The sequence below is a fragment of the Rhinopithecus roxellana genome, chromosome 13, assembly GCF_007565055.1.
Source record: "Rhinopithecus roxellana isolate Shanxi Qingling chromosome 13, ASM756505v1, whole genome shotgun sequence".
NCBI classification, from domain to species: domain Eukaryota; kingdom Metazoa; phylum Chordata; class Mammalia; order Primates; family Cercopithecidae; genus Rhinopithecus; species Rhinopithecus roxellana.
In genome coordinates this window covers 131,313,544-131,332,435 of record NC_044561.1, presented here as the reverse complement: position 1 = coordinate 131,332,435, position 18,892 = coordinate 131,313,544, and the positions used below count along the sequence as shown (strand labels likewise).

Sequence of the window (18,892 nt, the reverse complement as noted above, 5' to 3'; positions counted from 1 at the left end):
GCTCAGGGCCTCTGTAGAGGCAGCCTGTTGTACACACACACCCCGCCCCCACCACCGGCAGATTCTGAATTCTCCCTTCTTTACTCACACAGGGAAGGTAGGCAGGTTTCAGCAATGTCTGCCTCCAGTGTTTTCCTCCTCCTGCTGTATGACATTATCTTTCTGTGATTTTTTTCCTGCAGGAAGTTGGAAGCATCATTGGGAAGGTAATTATTGATGGAATCTCTGCCTCTCTTGGGGTCTCTGTGAGGGGATGGTGAGGACGGCAGCCTCCTTGGGTGCTAGGTGGCACCCAGTAGGTGCGCCATTCCCAGTAGGTGGGTGGTCTGTGTTCCATGAAGTCGGGACCCCAGAGGTGTCACCTTTATGCTGCGTGACATTGAAGCTGGTACCTGGCTCTGTGCAGCCTGAGGGGAAGGGGTTCTCCCCAGCTGGTCACCTCGCTGCCCCCTGCCCATGGCCTTGGTGGCCAGCCCTTCTTTCCTGGTTGAAGACCCCACAAAGAATGATTTCTCAAGCGTTCTTCAGCCGGCCGTGTAGTCTGGGTGGTCTCCAGGAGTGCCGGTGGAGGCAGCAGCCCCCAGACACTTCCTTTCCCAATCAGGGCTGGCCCAGGGAAGGTAAGGCCCAGTTTGGAAGCCTGCTGCCCTGGGAGGCTGAGCAGTGAGGGCCACCTCCCCGTCTTTGTCACATTTTCACCACCTCCGGGGGTCCTGTGTCCTTCCCCTCAGTCCCACCATGGGGGCGCCTCTAGTAGGTTATTGTCCCGGCTTCCTCCCAAGCACTTGAGAGGGCGCGTCTCCGAGAGTCACCACCTCCGGGAGGGCGAGCCAGAGCTCAGCGGGCCATGTGGGGCGCCTGAGGGCACGCACACTGCCACGTGCCACGAGTGAGCTGCTGTGGGGAGTCAGGTCAGACCTGCACCACCCTTGCCAGCTGTGTGCCCGTAGGTGGGTGCACCTGCCTTCCTAGGCCTCAGTTTCCCATCCGAAATGTCCACCAGGGCGTGGTGGGCATGAAGCCTGGCCTTCTTAGTGGAGAGGCTGGTTTGCTCCTCCAGCGCAGGTGGGAGGCTCTGCTATGTGGGCACATGGGCCAGGCCATTCCCCACCCACCCTGGGCCGCATTGTCCTCAGTGCCAAAGGGACGCCTCTTCCTTATTGTCTAAATCTTTATTCCAGAAAGGAGAAACTGTGAAGAAGATGCGTGAGGAGGTGAGTGTTGTGGGTCCTCACCTGTCTGCAGCCATTCCGGGGTGGGTGGGGAGGGTCCCCAGACTCTGCCCCTGCTGACATCCTACCTGTGCTCTCAGCCGGGGCCTGTGGGAAGTGCAGTGTGGGGCCTCTTTCCCCCTACTCAGGCCTCCTGTGCTTCCCTGTGGGGAAGGAATCCATTGGATTCTTTTTGCTAATTAAAATTTCCTTGTAAAGGAGATTGTTGAGAAGCATTTTACTGTTCAGTCGTGGTTTGCCAGTCAGCGGACAGAGGCATGTGTTTGTGTCATTGTCAACGGACTTTGGCCCCCGGCCCACTGGCCCAAGGGTTTCTCTGCTCTCACCCTAGAGTGGTGCGAGGATCAACATCTCAGAGGGAAACTGCCCAGAGAGGATTGTGACCATCACAGGCCCCACAGACGCCATCTTCAAGGCCTTTGCCATGATCGCATACAAGTTTGAGGAGGTAACCTGCACCCGGGCACCTTGGCCAGCCTGGCGGGGGTGGGCCTGGTCCCAGCTGGCTCCCTGGGCCTTCTTCCCTGTACCTGGACTAGGGGATGCCCCAGCCCGCCCAGGCAGCCCCATAACTACACTCACCTCCTTTACCTCCCAGGGCCTTTCCCCAGCTCTGGTTCACCTGGTCAGGGGCCAGTGTCCCTCTGTCCTTCTGAAGCCAGCTATTCCCAGCTGTGTGCCTTAAGTCCACCTCCCTCAGCTTCCCCAGACCCTGCCCTGGGGCACCTAGCATGGCCTCAGAACACCCCACCCTTCCCCCCGGGGCATGCAGCCTGGCGGACCCTCAGGCCCCGCCGGCACCTCCAGCCTCCAGCCAGCTCTGCCATGTGGCTCACGACGAAGCCCTGGCTGCACAGCCCTGGTCCTCAGCCACACAGCACCATGCCTCTGGGCCCCCCATGAGAGCTGATGTAGCCTGGCTTAGATATGGATGGTAAAGGTAGAGACCATCCGTGTTGGTGGTTATGAGACAGAGACAGAGAGAGAGAAACGGAGAGAGAGAGAGAGAGAGAGAGAGAGAGAGAGAGAGAGAGAGAGAGACAGAGATGAGAGAGACAGACAGAGACAGAGAGAGAGACAGAGAGCGAGGGGGAGAGAGAAAGAGCAGCACTTCTGTGTATTCTGTCATTGAGTGAAATTATAATGTCTTCCATGTGTTTCTAATTTTCTTGAAATTGCTGGAAGTTAGAGATGCATTTAGTGTCTTTGAGGGGTGACCATTAAGTAATGAGGTACACTTTGTGGGAATAAACAAAGAGTCCTCCAAGGGAGAATGGGCAGAGGCTCTTTAGTATTCAAAGCTGGCCATGGTGGTGGTCGGTGCCATCTTCTGTGCTTGACAGAGACTCAAAGTCAGGCAGGAGGGGGAACTTCGGAGTGGGAGAGGAGGGGAGGGATGTGCTCTGGGGGAGGCAGTGGGGCTAGAAGTGGGGCATCCCATGTGACTGGTTGGGGGAGTGTGTGAGGCCTTTTCGAGTGGGTCCTGAGTTGGAAGTGGGGACGCACATGAGGGAAGCTGACTGCTCAGGGCCGAGTGCAGCAGAGGCTGTGGCCTGGCCTCCAGGGCTGGATGCTGCAGACACTGGGGCCGGTGTTCCCCTATCACAGGTGGCCTGGCCACTGTCTGGAGGTTGTTTCTTCGTTTCCCCTTTTAGCTATTCTCTCATTTGCAAGAGGATAGCCAGTTCAGGAAAGGCTAGAGAGCCAGGTCATGCTGCTTGGGGATGGTTCAGTTGCCTTTTTGGTCAGCTGTGCTGCGGGGTCCTCTGGATCTTTCTGTTGCTGAGTCATCCTGGCCATTGTCTGACGGGAGACTGATGGAATGCAGCAGACCAGCATCGTGACACCAAGACAGAAACAAGAACAACTGAGTCCCCGGATGGTGGTGAGACCAAGAGCGCTGTTACCCAACCCAAGGCAAGAGGACACATCCCATAGCCATGAGGACCAGCCTTGGAGAGCCTCGTGGCCACTCCTTAGAGTGCTGGGCAGCCCGCTCCTGGGACCTTCGCTCTACAGGTGACATGTGCAGTGGCCCAGACACCAGCATGGCTGGCCAGCAAGAAACCTGGAGAAAAGCGATTACTTACTGCTGCTTATGCCAACACATCTCCCACCCAGGGCAGGCGGCGTCCCAGATAACTTCTGCCAGAGTTGGCGATGTGTTTCTGACCGCAGTTTCTGCCTGTGTGATTCCCACTGTGGGAGACACTCAGTCATCCCTCCCACAAGGTACACAGATAATCACAGGTGGCCTGGTTTTGGAACTTAAGTTTGAGTCAGAATTTCCAGCTGTGGAGATTATAGAATTAGGGTCTTTGTATATAAAGAAGTCTCAGGATACCTTTCCTAAGGTGTCTGAGGTATTCATCTGAGGCCAGCAGGGCCTGGTGACTGGCCCCAAGAAAGCAGTGTCTGGTGGAGGCATATGGAGACTGGGGAAGGGCTGTGGCTCAGGCCAACAGGTTAGAACCGAGGCCTGTGCCCTCCAGCTTCAGTTGGGACCTGTCTTTGTTTCTCCCTCGTGGCCAGTGTTTAACAGCTGGTTGCCCTATGCAGGTTGCTGAATTTAAGTTTCAAATGACCTGGGGACCGATCAGTAAACTTTAATAATTGTTTGCTTTTCTAAGAGAAAGGGATGCTAGCAAAGTCACAGGTGATTTGTTTAGAGTAAGTTGTCCATGTAGATGCAAGCAGAAAGCATCAGCTGTCATCCCCCAGGGTCCCATTTGATGAAATTGGCATGTCTCGAGATTTTCCTCCCTGGGGCCTGGTGGTGGGCGGTGTGTCCAGTAGTCAGTGAGAGTGTGGGCAGTGGTTACTGTTTGGGATAATCAAGAATGGCATTAGAATGAATATGTGTTAACCTAACAATGATCATAAAGTGAAAAGAAAATAGAAAAGGGACCGTCACCAGAGGTGGATGACAACCAGGGGCCCATGGAGAATGAGAGGGAGAATGATTAAATGTAAGCAGATGAAAAAGGAAACAAATCAGACAGAGGTCTTGTCAGGACATCTAAGCAGAAACTGGCCCTAGTCCAAGGTCTTCGGCTCGCAGGAAGGTCTCAGATCAGCCGTCTGTTTCTGAAGAATGGCTGCCTCTAGAGGATCTCAGAGAACCTCAGTTTGAGGTCCTGTGTGGGAGTCATTTTCTGGTTGTGTGGAATTCTGAATCGCCACTTTGGCTGTGAAATGTGAAACCAAGGACTGATTCCTTGGAGTTTCACTGCTGGATTTGTTAGCAATACCAGGTAAGGCCCCTTCCAATGAAGTTAGAGAAACAGATTTTCTCTGATGTCCCTTCCAATAGACAAAATCTCCTGGTTGAAGAACCTAAGGAGGATGTTTGGGAAGATGTCATGGGAAGCAGCCGTAACCTACGCTATTACGTAGGTTACGTAGGGCTGTGCTGAGTTCTCTGCAGTCATTTGCCATCTCTGCCCGCAGCAGGACAGAATCGAGTATCAGGAATCCCTCAAGGTATGAGCCCTCCAGTCATCAGTCCATGGAGGGAGAGCTGAGGTGTCTCCAAGCGAGCAGACTGTTTGGCCGAGAAAGCTTGAAGGATTCGGAGTTTTCATCTTTGGGTCCTTCGGTTTTTCCAGAAGACTGGGGAGGTCAGGACAGTGTTTTTCTTGAGTAAGGGATAACCACTCACAGAGTTCTGTTATAATGGTTCGTGTAAAATGTATTTCTCAATCACTTCATGTAAAAGTTGGTATGCTTCAGCTTGGAAATACAAAATCAAGGAATTTTTTTTAGCAACTTTAAGGACTACAGCTTTTAAACAAGGAAATGCTTCAACCCATCCTGAAAACACACACACAACGACGAAAGCATTTCCAGTCCCAGGTGGACGCTGGTTAAAATCTACCTGAAGGTATTCAGAGGGCCCTTGAGGCATCGCTCTGGGGCGTTGTCTCACCCTCACACCATGTGGGATTGTGCTGTTGACAGATACCTGGCCTGAAAAGAACCTCAGCAGTCTTTGTAAAGCTTCCCACCGATGCTGACTGGAGATGTTCATCCATTTGTCTATGGTATGAGGAGTAGTTTCATGGATTGACTTAGCTAATACCCGTTTGAAATCATCTGGTGCCAAAGCCAGCTGTCTTGCGAGCACCAGAAAAGACTGAGTAAAGGTACAACCAGAATTTTCAGAATTTGTCCATTCTTCCTTTTCAAAATCAGGGGCAAAGTGTGGAAATCTTACAATGGCCTCTTTGCTTGCCTCCAGAGATCCAGCCTTCAAGGCTTAGCTGGAGTCCGCCATGGCCAAAGCACTAGGTGGGGCAGAATGACCCCCCCAGGGCACCTCCTCCAACGTCCGCATCTCCATCTGCACTGGCCTCGCGTCTGCAGTCACCACCTCTCTAGGAAGAAGTGTGCCTGAGAACTCAGCACGCGGCCCATGTGGGGTGGGCTTCCAGCAGAGCTAAAAGCCCCTCTGTTTCCAGAGCATCCACCACCACGGGCCCTTGGCCAGTTGACAAGCGCCGGGGAGTGTGATGAGTTCTGCATCTGGCAGACTTTCCCCATCACAGGGGACTATGCCGAAGGAGAGCCAGGTTAGCAGCAGCACACTGTCCCAGCCTGCTTGGGCTGCCATTGCAAAATGCCACAACTGGGCGGCTTACACAGCAGATGCTGGTTCTCTCACAGTCCAGGAGGCTGGAAGTCTCAGATCAAGGTGCCATCAGGGCCGGTTCCTCTGAGGCCTCTCTCTTTGGCTTGCAGACGCCACCTTCTTCCTGGGTCCTCACAGGGTCACCCCTCTGTGTGTGTCAGTATCTTCATCCCCTCTTCTTACAAGGACACGAGTCAGATTACATTAGGTTCTACTGTAGGCACCCCATTTTACCTTAGTTACCTCTGTGAAGCCCCATCTCTAAATGCAGTCACACAGAGGATCAGGGTTTCAGTGGATGAACTTGGTCCGGTTCTGTAGCATAGGCCCTGCCTGATCACCTCCAGCTTCAGTTGTGAAGTAGGACGTTAGGCTGGGGTTCTCAGCAGGAGTCTGCTAAGGCTGCAGGTGGGTGGGGTCCCTCCACAGGCTTCCTGGTCTCTGAACAAAGGAGGGTGTCACCAGGACTGAACTGAATTGCTAGGGAGATTTAGGTCTTCTAAGTCTTAATGAGCACCTGGAAAAAGCAGGCGAGGGCTTCAGTGACCCCCAGGGCGTGACCATCCAGGTTCATCGTTGTCCTCCCCAGTGAGGGCAAAACGTGCTCACTCTCCTGGTCTAGCGGCAGCCCTGGAGGGACTGTGAACAGCCACCACGAAGCAAGTGGCTTTGGGAAGAATGGACAGCGAAGTTGTGTTTCGGTTCGGTACACCTAGGAAGTAAGGGAGAGTGATTTTGTTGGTGGCCCTGAGGTCTGCAGCAGATCAGTATCTCTGTCTGTTTGGTATCTGTACTGGCAGGACGGGCACGTCCCAGCGGCTGGGGTCGGGTCAAGAAGGCCTTTGGGTAGGAGCCGTAGGGGTGGGGTCAGGTCGGGAAGGCCTTGAACAGGGGACGTTTATCAGTAGTTTAAGACCTTCTTTTGGATTTGGGGTCACAGGATTGTGGAGAATTTCGGGTCATGTTTTGGTGGAACCTCTCGGAGCCTTTGGAGGCTCTGCCCCAGTCATTTTGCCTGTGTTAGTGGGATTGTGTCAGGTACAGCGTCAAGACCCTTGTCTGGAGTCTGCACCCACCTCATGAGGTGGGGGTCTGTCCAGAGCCCACACAGCTTGCCAGTGGGCCAAGGAGTTCTCCAGGAGCTCAGGAAACAGTGTCTCTGATGTGCATTTAAGATGCCATTCCATTTTCAAGCAAAGTCTCTGCCTACTAAATTTTCAGGGGTGGAGTCCCAGAGCAGGAATGAATGTTTTCCAGGCAAGGGCCCAAGGGTTAGGAAATAGGGAGAGAAAACACGGCGGGTTATTTGAAGCGCCTTCCAGGGTGTGGTGTACCTAAACTGAGGAGGAGGATGACATGAGACCTTTCTGCAACTCGGATGCAAGAAGAGTCGCCATAGCCACCGGGAGGATGAGGAAGACGCCCTGCGTCCAGCATTAGTCACTCTGAGGGCTGAGGGCCAGGTGGGATGCTGGCCGCCCGTTCCTTCCCGGGCTCCCTCACTGCCTGGACCCAGGATCTTTCTGTGTCTCAGTTGTTATTTCTGAGGATGGGATCATCTTTTCTCTGGCGTCCTTTCTGAATGCAGCAGCTATAATGAGCATCCTTGTCCGGCGCTGGGGCTGGTGAGGGGCGCCTAGCTCTCTAATCTGCAGGAATCCTGGCTCATTTTTGTTCCAGAGCTTTTTCAGTGTGTTCTGCCAGTGGCTGTCATTCAGCAGAAGGGCTATTCCCATCCCCACTTCTGTTTTCACGTGGGGTTTCATGAGGGGGACATGAGGCCCTTACGCCAGCGCCTCCCTTACCTTGGAGGGTAGAGACAGTCGAGGTTGTCAGAAGGGACTTTCTAGTCTGTCCCCAAATCTCCAGTCGTTCCGTCTTACAGCTGTGTTTGTGATTGTTCTAATCAGTTCCTGCTGGGGATGTTTTAGGAGTGGCATTTAGGACTTTGCTGTGGGACCTTTTTTGATCCTTGGGTTTATTTGTTGACAGAGTTCAGGTAACTCTGGGTCATGTGCAACCAAAATAATTCTAAATTCTTCTGTTGGCCATTGCAGGTCTTGTCTGGGTGTAGGGAATCCATAAGTATAGCTCTCAATTCAGCTCCAGTCCAAGGTTTAGCTTCTGGAGTTGCCTATTCACCTGGCTTTTGGGGGGTTGGGTTTTTACAGACAGCTGGCATTTGGGGGTTTTAGGAGGGCTGGAAAAGAGAGAGGTGGAGTCGATGGAGGAACTGGAAGGGAAGGACAGGGCGGGGGAGTGCTGGGCAGGGGCAGCGGGAGGAAAAGGAGGGGAGAGCTTATGAGCCTGGGGGTCTGGTGTGTTGCTGATGTCTGCCAGGTTGCTGACTAGCTTTAGCCAAAGAATGTTTAGTGAAGCTATTTTTAAATCAGAACTTCATATGGAGGCCTCTTCGTACCAATCAAAAACTGCTGCCCATTGGGCCTGAAAAAATCTTATTTTCTTTCTTTTTTAAGGTGCCTCTCCCTGAACAATTTTGTTAAAGTCAAATGTTCCCCGGGGCAGCCACTGAGGCCCAGTCATCCTTGGGGAATTGAAAGCACTTGGAGAAACAGGCACCAGAATTGGGGTTGCAATGAGTCCATTCTAGAGTTTTCCTGGGAGAGGAGGGGATTGAGACATGGCCCCATGAGAGTGGGTGGCAGGAAGTGGGAATTTAGTGCCCGTGCCTGTGCCTCAGGTCCCCAGCCTTGACACACAGAGGCTCTCCCCAGCCTCCAGCAGGTACAGCACCGGAGAGAGCGCTCTGTCTGGGTCAAAGTCAAGCTCCCAGCACAAAAAATAGATAAATGGGAACACCGTCCTATTTTCTTGGTAGTCTATAGCAGTGTGTCCAGGCACACACTGACCCAGGCCTTGTTTCTAAGAAGAGGGCACTTTTTGTGGAGACCAAATTGTGTTGCCCTGAATCGTAGCTCAGGCATGATGGACCCAGAGCTGGGGGGTGTCCTGGGGGAGCCTCCCTGTCACTGCCTCTGCTGAGCTCTTTACCGCGCTCTGCAGCGAGCTCCAGGCCACAGCCTGGACACTTCCCATGCAGCTGATGGAAGCCCTGTCCCCCATGGGTTACCAGCCTGAACCCAAAGCCCAGCTCCGTCTCCTGGGTGTCAGGACCACGAGCCAAACACCAGGCTGCCCAGGAGGGTGGGCACTGGCCCACCCCCACCTCAGCCTTTGCTGCCCCCTCACACTTCTACATTGGTCTCCTTCCCCAGGCCAGACCCCAGGAGCCATTCTCTGCCCCCATACCCTCGACACCCAGTTGTGGCCTGTCCCCGGCAGCCCTGCCTCACCTGGCCCTGGGCATCTACCCAGCCCTGCTAGTCTCCAGCCTCCATTCTCCCCTCCCCTTATGCCAGTGTCCACACTTCCTGTGTCAGCCTGTCTACCCACATCCCCTGCCCACCAGGTCTCCACGACCAAGGCCAGACCTGTCCCAACCCCACTGTGGCACAGTGACCATCCTGCCTTGCCGTCTGTGTGCCGTGTTGGGCCTGCCCGTCCATCTCAGCAGCATCTCCTGGTCCTCCCTGGCCTGGCCTGGCCACTGTGTCCTCGGCTGTGCACGGGAGGGGCTCTGTGGGCTTCCAAGCGTGGGAAGTCAGGACGCACCCCCTGCACTCCTCCTGCTTTCTCACTGCGTGAGGCCTGATGTGCTGCCAACACGTGTGTCTCTCCCCTAGGATATCATCAACTCCATGAGCAACAGCCCTGCCACCAGTAAACCCCCAGTGACGCTGAGGCTGGTGGTGCCTGCCAGCCAGTGCGGGTCCCTGATCGGCAAAGGAGGCTCCAAGATCAAGGAGATCAGGGAGGTAACAGGACCTTCCCAGCCTGGGCCGCTGCGGAGCCTCTAGGCAGGCTGCGGATGGTGGCCACGGGTCAGGCAGCCTTCCTGAGCCTCATCCCTGCGGTCTGTGAGCCCAGTGCTGGCCACGCAGACCCCACAGCTCCAAGTCCGAGAGAGGAACACAGGACCCATGAGCAAGTGCAAGTGTGCTGCAGGGACCCGGCCCCCCCCCCACAGCCCCCCCCACTGCTCACCTATGGATCCTGCCCACCAACTGCACACCTATGGGCCGTGCTGGGGACAGGGAGGAATTAGCTGGTCGTATGGCTCTGGGCAAGGGAGGCCCTGGGCACTGGGCGCTGTATCTGCTCCCTGTGAGGGGCCTCCATGGCACCTGGAGACAGCCCTGAGCCATCGGCCTGTCCCAATGGGCGGAGTTTGCAGGTGTGAACTTCACATTCACACGTTTGTCCCGTTTCAAGGAAAGCCTGAATCCTTTCCCTACGCAGCAGGGCAGCCGCCCCAATCTTCATTTCCTTTCCCAAGACCAGAGTCCACCTTTCTCTGTGACCTAAAACTCCACAGAGAGAGAATTCCATGTATTTGAAAGGAGTCATTTATCTCCCTGAAAACGCCTGTGGTTAGATGCCTCCTGTCTAGCCTTGGCCAGGTGTCACTTGCACCTGAGGGAAGGCACAGGGCCGGGTGGCAGGCTGTGGTGGCAGCAGCGGCACGGGGGTGGTGCTGGGATGGGGGCGGGGGAGGGGGCATGTGACTGAGTGCCAGGCTGTGGTGGCAGGGGTGGTGCTGGGATGGGGCAGGGGAGGGGGTGCGTGGGCTGTATGCAGGTTTCTAAGGAAGTGTTCTCAAGCTGCCTTGGGTGCCGAGACCCGGGAGGTGCTGACACCCTGGTGCTCCCTTCCAACGTCACCTCTCTCCAGTCCACAGGTGCCCAGGTGCAGGTGGCCGGGGACATGCTGCCCAACTCCACGGAGCGGGCAGTGACCATCTCGGGGACCCCAGATGCCATCATCCAGTGTGTCAAGCAGATCTGTGTGGTCATGCTGGAGGTACCGTCTGCATGCCAGGACGAGCCCACGTCAGTGCTGTGTTTGGCCTCCTGGCACTGTAGGCAAAGGCTTGGAAGGCCCGGTTGCCCCGAGGACTCACACAGTTGGGGCTGTGGAGGGCTCCGGACCTGGGCTTCCAAGGCAGCCTGAGCGAGAGCTGTGTCGGTGTGGGTGCCATAGGGGTGCGGGGGCTGCCAGCTCAGGGTCCAGTGTCTTCATGGGGGCTTCTAGGGGAGAGCAAATGGAGAGGAGGGAGCCTCTCCTCTCCTCTTCAGAGTTGGATAAGAAGTTGTCATCCCACTGAGGGGTCTTCTGCACTGAGTTGGAGCTGCAGAAATGGTGCTCATTACACTGGAGCCAGGCCTTGGCCGGCAGCTGGGGGTGGGAGGGAGGCAAAGGCAGTAGGCTCCTCTGCTCATGCAGTTCTGCAGAAGGAGGCGTCGTTTTAAACCACTGTGGAGGAACAGAGGGCAGAACTCGGGAAAACATACGAAACCCATGCAGAAGTAGAGATGGGTGAACAACAGCATTAAAATGGAAAAGCAGAGAAGGACCGGCTCAGAGCAGACGCCTGTCTTGAAATTTTGGGGGGAGGAAAAAAATCTCTGAAATATACTCAAAATTCATGAAGCTATCAACAGTTGCCAGTCTTTCCTGAAGCAAAAATGAAGAAGCATCACCCCAAATGGAAGGTTCTAGCAGCTCTGCGGGGTCAGCCTCCAGCCCCTCCTGCAGCCCAGGCTCACTCCTCTCTCATACTTGGCTTGGGGTTCAAACCCCGTGTTTGCCTCTTTAAAAAATGTTTGTGTAGTTGTTTCCCTGAAGTTTGATATTTTGTGAAGTCAAAAATATTTTTCAAAATATTCTTGTTCTGAAATATTCCCCACTCCCTGGTTAGGGTGACAGTGCCATGCTGGTCGGAGCTCTCTGTTCAACCCTCCAGTCTCGGGTCCTGGGGCCCTGCCGGCCGAGGCTTAGCAGCAGCCAGTGACATGAACAGTTCTAGGAGGGACATCCCTAATGGAGGGCCGAGGTCCAGCTCCTCAGCAACACGTGGGTCTCGTCAGTGCCACCCCGTGCCTCTGCAGCTGCATCCCGGTGCAGTGCCAGCTGCAGCTCCACAGATGCAGGTGCCCCAGCTGTCCCAAGGCTGCCCACGCCCCCAGGGCCGTCATCCCAACCACCTTGTCTCCTTCCTGGGCAGGGAGGTTTGAGCAAGACAGGGAGCTCATAGCATACGTGGCCAGTGAAGATGGCCGGGCAGCTGCCCTCACTCCCGCTGACTGTGCAGCATCCCGAGGCCCAGGGGCCATCATCCCAGGGAGGAAGATTTGTCACACCTGGAAAGAGCTGGCTCCGCCCTCAGATGAAGAGTGACTGGAAAAATAAATCAAGGATGCCTTGAAGACCCTCCTGGTTGATTGCAGGACTTCTGGGCTTGGTAGTGGGCATGCCTCACCTCACACCCGGGAGATGACGGAGGAAAGGGCTGCCCAGGGTGCCATGAGTCTGGGTGGGGCCCGCCGAGAATACAGACATCGCCACAGATGGTGCCCTGCCCACCCAGGGCCCAGCACCCCTGCACCCAGTGCAGGGAGGCTGGTGCGGTCCCAGGGGAGGCCAGCAGGCCCTGTGCCCACACAAGAAGCAGGAATCACAGGTCAGGGTCAGCTGGGAGCTCCTGTGCCAGGGTAGGGGTTGAAGGCCCATAGCACAGGGGCACCGGCCCGAAGCTGAGCATCTCCAGGAGTCAGGGAGGGTGGCGGCGGCTCCCTTCCACCTTAGTCAGTTCCTCCCACCCCAGACCCAGCCTGAGTCAGCCCAGACCCGCCCAGCATCCCCTTCCTCACAGTACTTGAGGCCACACCCTAGGACCCTGGCCCTGCGGATCCAGCCACCCACTCGCCATCATGGGGTTTTGAGTGTGAGTGGCGCTCCCTGAGTGCTGGGCTGGCCCTGAGTCTGCCAAGGCCCCAGAACTCCCAGCAGGACAGGCTGCCCTCTGCCAGGAACGGCTCATGGGCTCCAGCCCCCACCTCTCCCTGCTAGACCAAACCCAGTTGTGGTGCCCCCCAGACCCAGGACTTCTGCCTCCCTGACCTGGGCCTGGGGGACGGTCACACAGGGAACTGACCCAGGAGAAGCAGGGCAGGCTCAAAATGCCAGCGCTTGAGAATGTTAATCCTCTGTTTCCGACAGAATAACCAAGGGAAATTACGGCCAACTTCATCATAACTATGGGATTTTTCCTTTGGAGTCTGTAAGCGCTTTAAATATGCTTTTTCAAATAGTGAAGTGGGATGTTTCCAAGTCTCCTGTGGAGATCTCTGCTGACTGTCACCACAGGCCAAGCCAAGCGCTTTGGACATGGGTCCTGGTGGAGTCCTGCAGGGCTCAACTTTCTTCAGAGCACTCAAGAGAATTGCTCCAAGGGGCAGCTCCCTGTGAAGCCGTGCAGCCTGCAGGGCCCTGCGCATCCCAGGAGGGGCCCCCGCGGAGAGGCCAGCACCACAGGGGCCGTCTGGGTTGGCGGCCAGCCCTTGTCCAGCAGGGTCTCATGCGCAAGGGACCCACCCCACCTGGCCTCCCACAATGGGACTGACCAGCCACAGAGCCTCCCAGGGATGTTCGGGGCAGGTGGTACTCTGAGGAGGCCGGTGTGTGGCAAACTGCAGCCCAGGGCTCTGCAAAAAGGAGCCATCTGGAGGGACGGGCCGTAAGACAGCCACACAGAGGGTGTGGGGGCTGGAGGTCTTCACTCCCCTCCTCCAGCACTGCTGCAAAACTCAAAACTCAGGGAGGCGTGGGGATGGTGGAGCTGGTGCAGGGGGGTGAGTGGGGTGGGCCGGGGCGCGCCTCTCCAGTACCAGGCTGTGAAGCTGCTCTAACGCTCTCTCTCCCTCTCCTGTCCCTTTTCCTAGTCCCCACCGAAAGGTGCCACCATTCCCTACCGCCCAAAGCCCGCCTCCACCCCTGTCATTTTTGCAGGTGGTCAGGTAAGAGCCGATCCGCTCGCGGCCTCCACTGCCAACCTCAGCCTTTTACTGCAGCACCCGCCGCTGCCCGTTAGTGCACTCAGGTTTTCTCGCCTTCTCACGTGCACGTCTCCCACCCGTGCTGGAGGCAGAGCTCTTCCACCTACACCCAGCACCAGGCGGGCGCAGGGGGCCTTCAGAACGGCATCCCCCCACAGAGACGGCCCCAAGGGATCATGTTCTCCCTCCCTGACCCAGGCAGGAAGATTTGGCTCTGCCTAAATCCAGTTCTTGGAAACTGGGTGTTTTTAGGAAGCTTAGATAGCCAGCATGCAGGCGCTTTCTAGGTGACTTGAACGCTCACGTTGGAAACAGCATGGTGAGAACCAGGGTCTTGTTTCCCCTGACATCCGTGTTCCCAAACTCCCAGGATGTGCTCGTAGCAGGGACACGCGAGAGGGGGGAGCTCTGCACCGAGGAAGGACGCGTGGCCCGACCAGCGGGCGTCTGTGCCGCTGTGCCCAGACCTCCCTCCGCTGTGAGCAGGGGCCTCGTGGGCGCCCCACGCCCAGTCTGCAGAGCTGGCCCTTTGGTGTCAGCCTTCGAGCTTTGTGTTCTCCCACCAGGGATGGCAGCACCTCTGCAGGAGAGTGGCGGAGGGGAGCCCTGCCCCAGCCCCTCATCTGAGCTCAGACCCTGGCCAGGGCATGGGGAGCACCCGTCCACCCACGGCCACTCTGTGGCCAACAGACTGAAGGTGTCCGGCGGGGGTTGGCCTGGAAGAGCTCTGCGTCCAGTCGGCTGCCATGTATGTCTTTGTTCAAGGGAGAGTTGAGACAGATGTCCCCACGGGTGACCCTGGCAGGGCAGAACGGGCCTGAGGTTTGACTTTACCATCAAAAAGAAGAGAAGAGGCAAATGTTAGGACTTTTCCTGGTGCTTTTCTTTATGGTGTAAAGGAATCTTATCAGATCTCCCAGTTGTGGCCCACGTTTGAGGGAGAGACGGAGTGTGTCCATCCCTTCCCTCCAAGGGGTCCCATGTGCTCAGGGCAGGGCACGCCTTTCCCCCACGCTGGCCTCGTCTCCACAGCCTGGCACACACCCCTTCCTGCCTTGCTGTGGTCAGGGAGCACCCACATGCACGTGCTGTCCTTACAGCAGCCCCAGGACACGGCACACCCCCATTTTATAACCAGGAAACTGGGCCTGGCTTGCCAGGGATTTGCCTCGTGTCACAGCCTTGTGGGCAATGGGACATGTCCTTACCTCGCTGACTTAGGGGGCTCAGGTCACAGGGCCACACGGAGTCACACAGCGGGAGAAGTCCCTGTGCAAAACTCCATTTCACTGCTTTTCCCACATTCATAGTTAGGTAACTGGGTTAGTAACCTGTGGACTCCACCGATGTTTAAATAAATCCATGATGATATCATGTGGTAAAAGGTAGGATTTTTTTAAAAAGGAAGGTGTATTTATACAAACACATGTGGAGTCACTTAAAGCCACTGGGGGTGAAGTCACAGCTCCAGGAGAGAGGGGGTGCAGCTGAGCCCTGCTCAGCCACTGGCCATGCACCCCTCACTCCTGTAAAGAGGGCAGTAGCCCACCCTCCCGACTGCAGCAGGTGAAGGGCCCTCTGCAGTGGATGCTGTCCCAAGGCTGATACTAAAATGTCAGCCCTTTGAGAGCTGGGCCCGGGGGCCCTGGTGACAGTCTGGTCTGGCCAGTGGTCAGCCTTAGTGGTGGAGGACAGAGTCACAGGGATTTACCTGCCCTGAGGTAACCCAGGGGAGCTGCCAAAATGCAAACCCAGAAGTGTGGGCATGAATAAGACCTGAGCCTGCAAGGCCACTGGCATCTCCTTGACAACTCAGACCCACAGGGCCTAGATTAGGACACACACCCCAATATGGACCTGAGAGCTCACCTGGAGGCCCGTCCACTTCCTGAGAGCTCACCTGGAGGCCCGTCCACTTCCTGAGAGCGCTCACCTGGAGGCCGGCCACTTCCTGAGAGCTCACCTGGAGGCCCGTCCACTTCCTGAGAGCTCACCTGGAGGCCGTCCACTTCCTGAGAGCTCACCTGGAGGCCCATGCACTTCCTGAGAGCTCACCTGGAGGCCGTCCACTTCCTGAGAGCACTCACCTGGTGGGCTGTCCACTTTATTTCTGTCCAGTTGGAGAAATCAGGGACCTGGAAGATGCCCCACCACTGTGAGTGCTCTGGGGGTGCCCACGCAGCTCCCCTGTGGCCTCTGCACCCAGCAGCAGCTCCTGTCAGCCACCACCGCGTTTCTAGCACAACATGGTCATGAGTTCAGTCAGCAGAGCCTGCTAAGGGATGAGCAGATAGAAAACATAACACTAAGAAGATCAGTCAGAAAACTCGTGTGGCCCAGGATGCAGGATGCTTGAGCTCTTCCTGTTCAGCTCAGACAGTCGGGGCTGACCTGGGACCCTGTGCCCTGAGGGGGCAGCTCCCAGCATGAGTTCCATGGCCCCTCACCTTCAGTGACATGTGGGAACATGCCCCTGGCAGCACAGGCCCCTCACCTTCGGTGACACGTGGGAACGTGCCCCTGGCAGCACCTTTACAAAACCCTCGCAGTTGGTCCTCAAGACACTTTGTCCAGGACAGTGAGGCCCTTGGTTCCTGCTCTACCTGATAAGATTCTTTTACTTCCTCAGCCGATGCAGCACTGTGGCCTTACAGCCCTGGGGCTTGTTTCAGAGCTGGGCTGCAGGCCGGGTCCCTGTCTGGAGGTCGATTGGCCTTTAACTCGCGGGATTGGGTTGTTTATGATGAAAACTCTTGGCAGATACAAAACCCATGGGAGGGTTTGGGCTGCACAGAGGTGACACGCATCCTTCCCTGAGGCGTCCCTCTCAGGTGCACAGGGGCCCCACATGTGGCCACCGCAGACACTGACACCACAGGTCCTCATGGGAAGTGGTGTGGGGCCTGCACAGTCAGGGGCGTCCCTCAGGTGCACAGGGGCCCCACATGTGGTCACCGCGGACACTGACACCACAGGTCCTCAGGCGAAGTGGCGTGGGGCCCACACAGCCAGGAGCTGGTAGCTGCTCCCTCCACCCCCAGGCCACCACCAGGACTGGTGCAGTCCCGTCCACGTCCCGAGTCCTGACAGCTGTCCGTGGTCTTCACTCTCCCTTGATTCTGTGTGATCCATTTGTTGTCTGGCCATGAGTTTCTGAATCACCTGAAAGCGTCTCCACTGATGGGACCTGTGGGGCAAGTGGGGCCTCGCTCACCTGCCCGGATTTCAGAGTCAGGGTGGGTGGGAAGAGGCTGCAGGTCGGAGTCACTGTTTTGAAGGCAGGAGAAATGCTGAACCCAAAATGAGGCCTCAGGAACCCCACACGACAGCTTTGGAGGGGCGCATTGCCGCCCCACATCAGGAGGACCACCCCCTCCCCGCCGCCCCCACGTCAGGAGGGCCACCCCCTCCCTGTCTTCAGGGCGGTCATGAAAGGCAGCAAGCCGTGACTGACGTAGACCCGCTTCCTACGTAGACTGGCTTTTGGTGAATTGTTTTTGGTCACCTTTTAGAGCTTTTCTTTTGTTGTTTGAATTTCTTGGGGCTAATATTTCCCAAAAGTATTTACTCAGTTGGCTGATTACATTTTCAAAACCTTAATAATTAGTGGACCTCTTACTGGGAGGTCAAACAGATAACTCTTTGATTCTCTTGCTTTAAGAAACTTGGAGTCGGAAGCATCAAAGCTGAACTGTTTCCCTCCCGCCCCCTGACCTGGCCAGCTCAGCTCTGCCCGCCCAGAGCAAGTGGGCGCGGTTCCCCTGGTTTCCCCTCCCCCTCGCTGACCTGGCCAGCTCAGCTCTGCCTGCCTGCCCAGAGGAAGTGGGTGCGGCTCCCCTGGGGCTCCTGGTGCCCTGGGAGGGTTGGCCCTTTGTCCTAGGATGGGGACAGGTGGAGAGGCACACGAGGGGAAGCTTCTACCGGAGTGTTCTTGTCATGCTGGAGGGTGGCGGCAGGTGCTGAGCCGCGGTGCAGCCGGGCCGCAGTCTGACAGGGTCTCTCTCTCTCCTTCTCTCTAGGCCTACACAATCCAGGGACAGTATGCCATCCCTCACCCGGATGTGAGTTCACTTTGTCTTCCTCTCACCTTTCTCTTCTCATGGTTGTTTACCTACCTGCATGCTGCTGTTAATTGCTACTAACATTAATATTACACAATAATATTAATCCACTTCTCAGCGTTCCTGACCTGTGTTGTATCCATATGACCTCAAATAACCTTTTAACCTCTTAGCACTAATTCTGCTTGTGTTGAGGACTTGGCCTGATGTCAAATTGTCTCGATTCTGCCGCAGTCCTGGGTTTTCCTCCCTCCCATGGGGCCTGGGAGGGAACTGAGACGGGCTCTGTCCCCGTGCAGGGCGGCGAGGATGCGCTCACCGCCACAGGCAGGTGTCAGTGGCACTTTCTGTGCCTCTAAGAAGTTGGGCAACATTATCAAACAGGCCACAGAGATACCTTGGGAAGGACATTTGAGGGCCTGGTGAAATTAACTCTCCCCTTTCAGAGTCCACATGGAAATGTAGGGTCCATCTACACACAGAGATCCGGGCTGTAGAAAGCCAGTGGAACAGGCCTTTGTCTTCATTCCAGAGTCAGGGGGATGCCAGGCGGGCATCAGCATCCTTGGCCCGGGCCATGCAGAGCTGGGTACCATGCGTCTCCATGACTGGTGGCTCCGACACCTCTCTCCTGCTCCTGCTGGGTCTAGGTGTCATTCCAGTGATGGAGGAAGAAGATACCCTCAGATAAACTGTTGGAGGGGAACCCTGGGCTGCTCTGGGCTGTGCAGCTCTGAGCCCTTAGGGGCCAAGAGATAAAAGGTGCAAACTGCGAGCAAAGGGCCTCTCTGGAGGCAGCCTTAGGGCCCCCAGGGGGTGAGGGCTGCACTGGTTGGCGCTGGGGAGAGGAGAGGCGAGAGCAGGAGAGAACGAGAGATGGCCCCACTGGAAGGGCTTCGTGTGTCCGCAGATGGGGCAGACCTGGAGTTGGTTCTGAGGAGGTTTCTCTTCTCTAAACCATTTTGAACGGTTGCCCAGCTCAGCAGCTGCTCCTCGTAACACATTTCCCGGCCGTTCGCTGTTCCCTGTGAACTGCGAGAGGCACCTCTGAGC

The 18,892-nt window shown here is 56.3% G+C and overlaps 1 protein-coding gene across 10 annotated transcripts in view; it reads left to right on the top strand.

The window, feature by feature from the left end:
* PCBP3 (poly(rC) binding protein 3) overlaps positions 1–18,892 on the top strand; it is a 282,207-nt gene that overhangs the window by 240,471 nt on the left and 22,844 nt on the right. For 5 of the 10 annotated variants that reach the window (XM_030915860.1, XM_030915857.1, XM_030915856.1 and 2 more), the window contains 7 exons: positions 183–206; positions 1,182–1,214; positions 1,564–1,680; positions 9,567–9,698; positions 10,615–10,743; positions 13,665–13,808; positions 17,798–17,839. In XM_030915860.1, coding sequence (XP_030771720.1) covers positions 183–206; positions 1,182–1,214; positions 1,564–1,680; positions 9,567–9,698; positions 10,615–10,743; positions 13,665–13,808; positions 17,798–17,839 — 621 coding nt within the window. The remainder of the gene's footprint in view (positions 1–182; positions 207–1,181; positions 1,215–1,563; positions 1,681–9,566; positions 9,699–10,614; positions 10,744–13,664; positions 13,809–17,797; positions 17,840–18,892) is intronic. The other 5 variants (XM_030915862.1, XM_030915859.1, XM_030915861.1 and 2 more) reach the window with 1 other exon arrangement.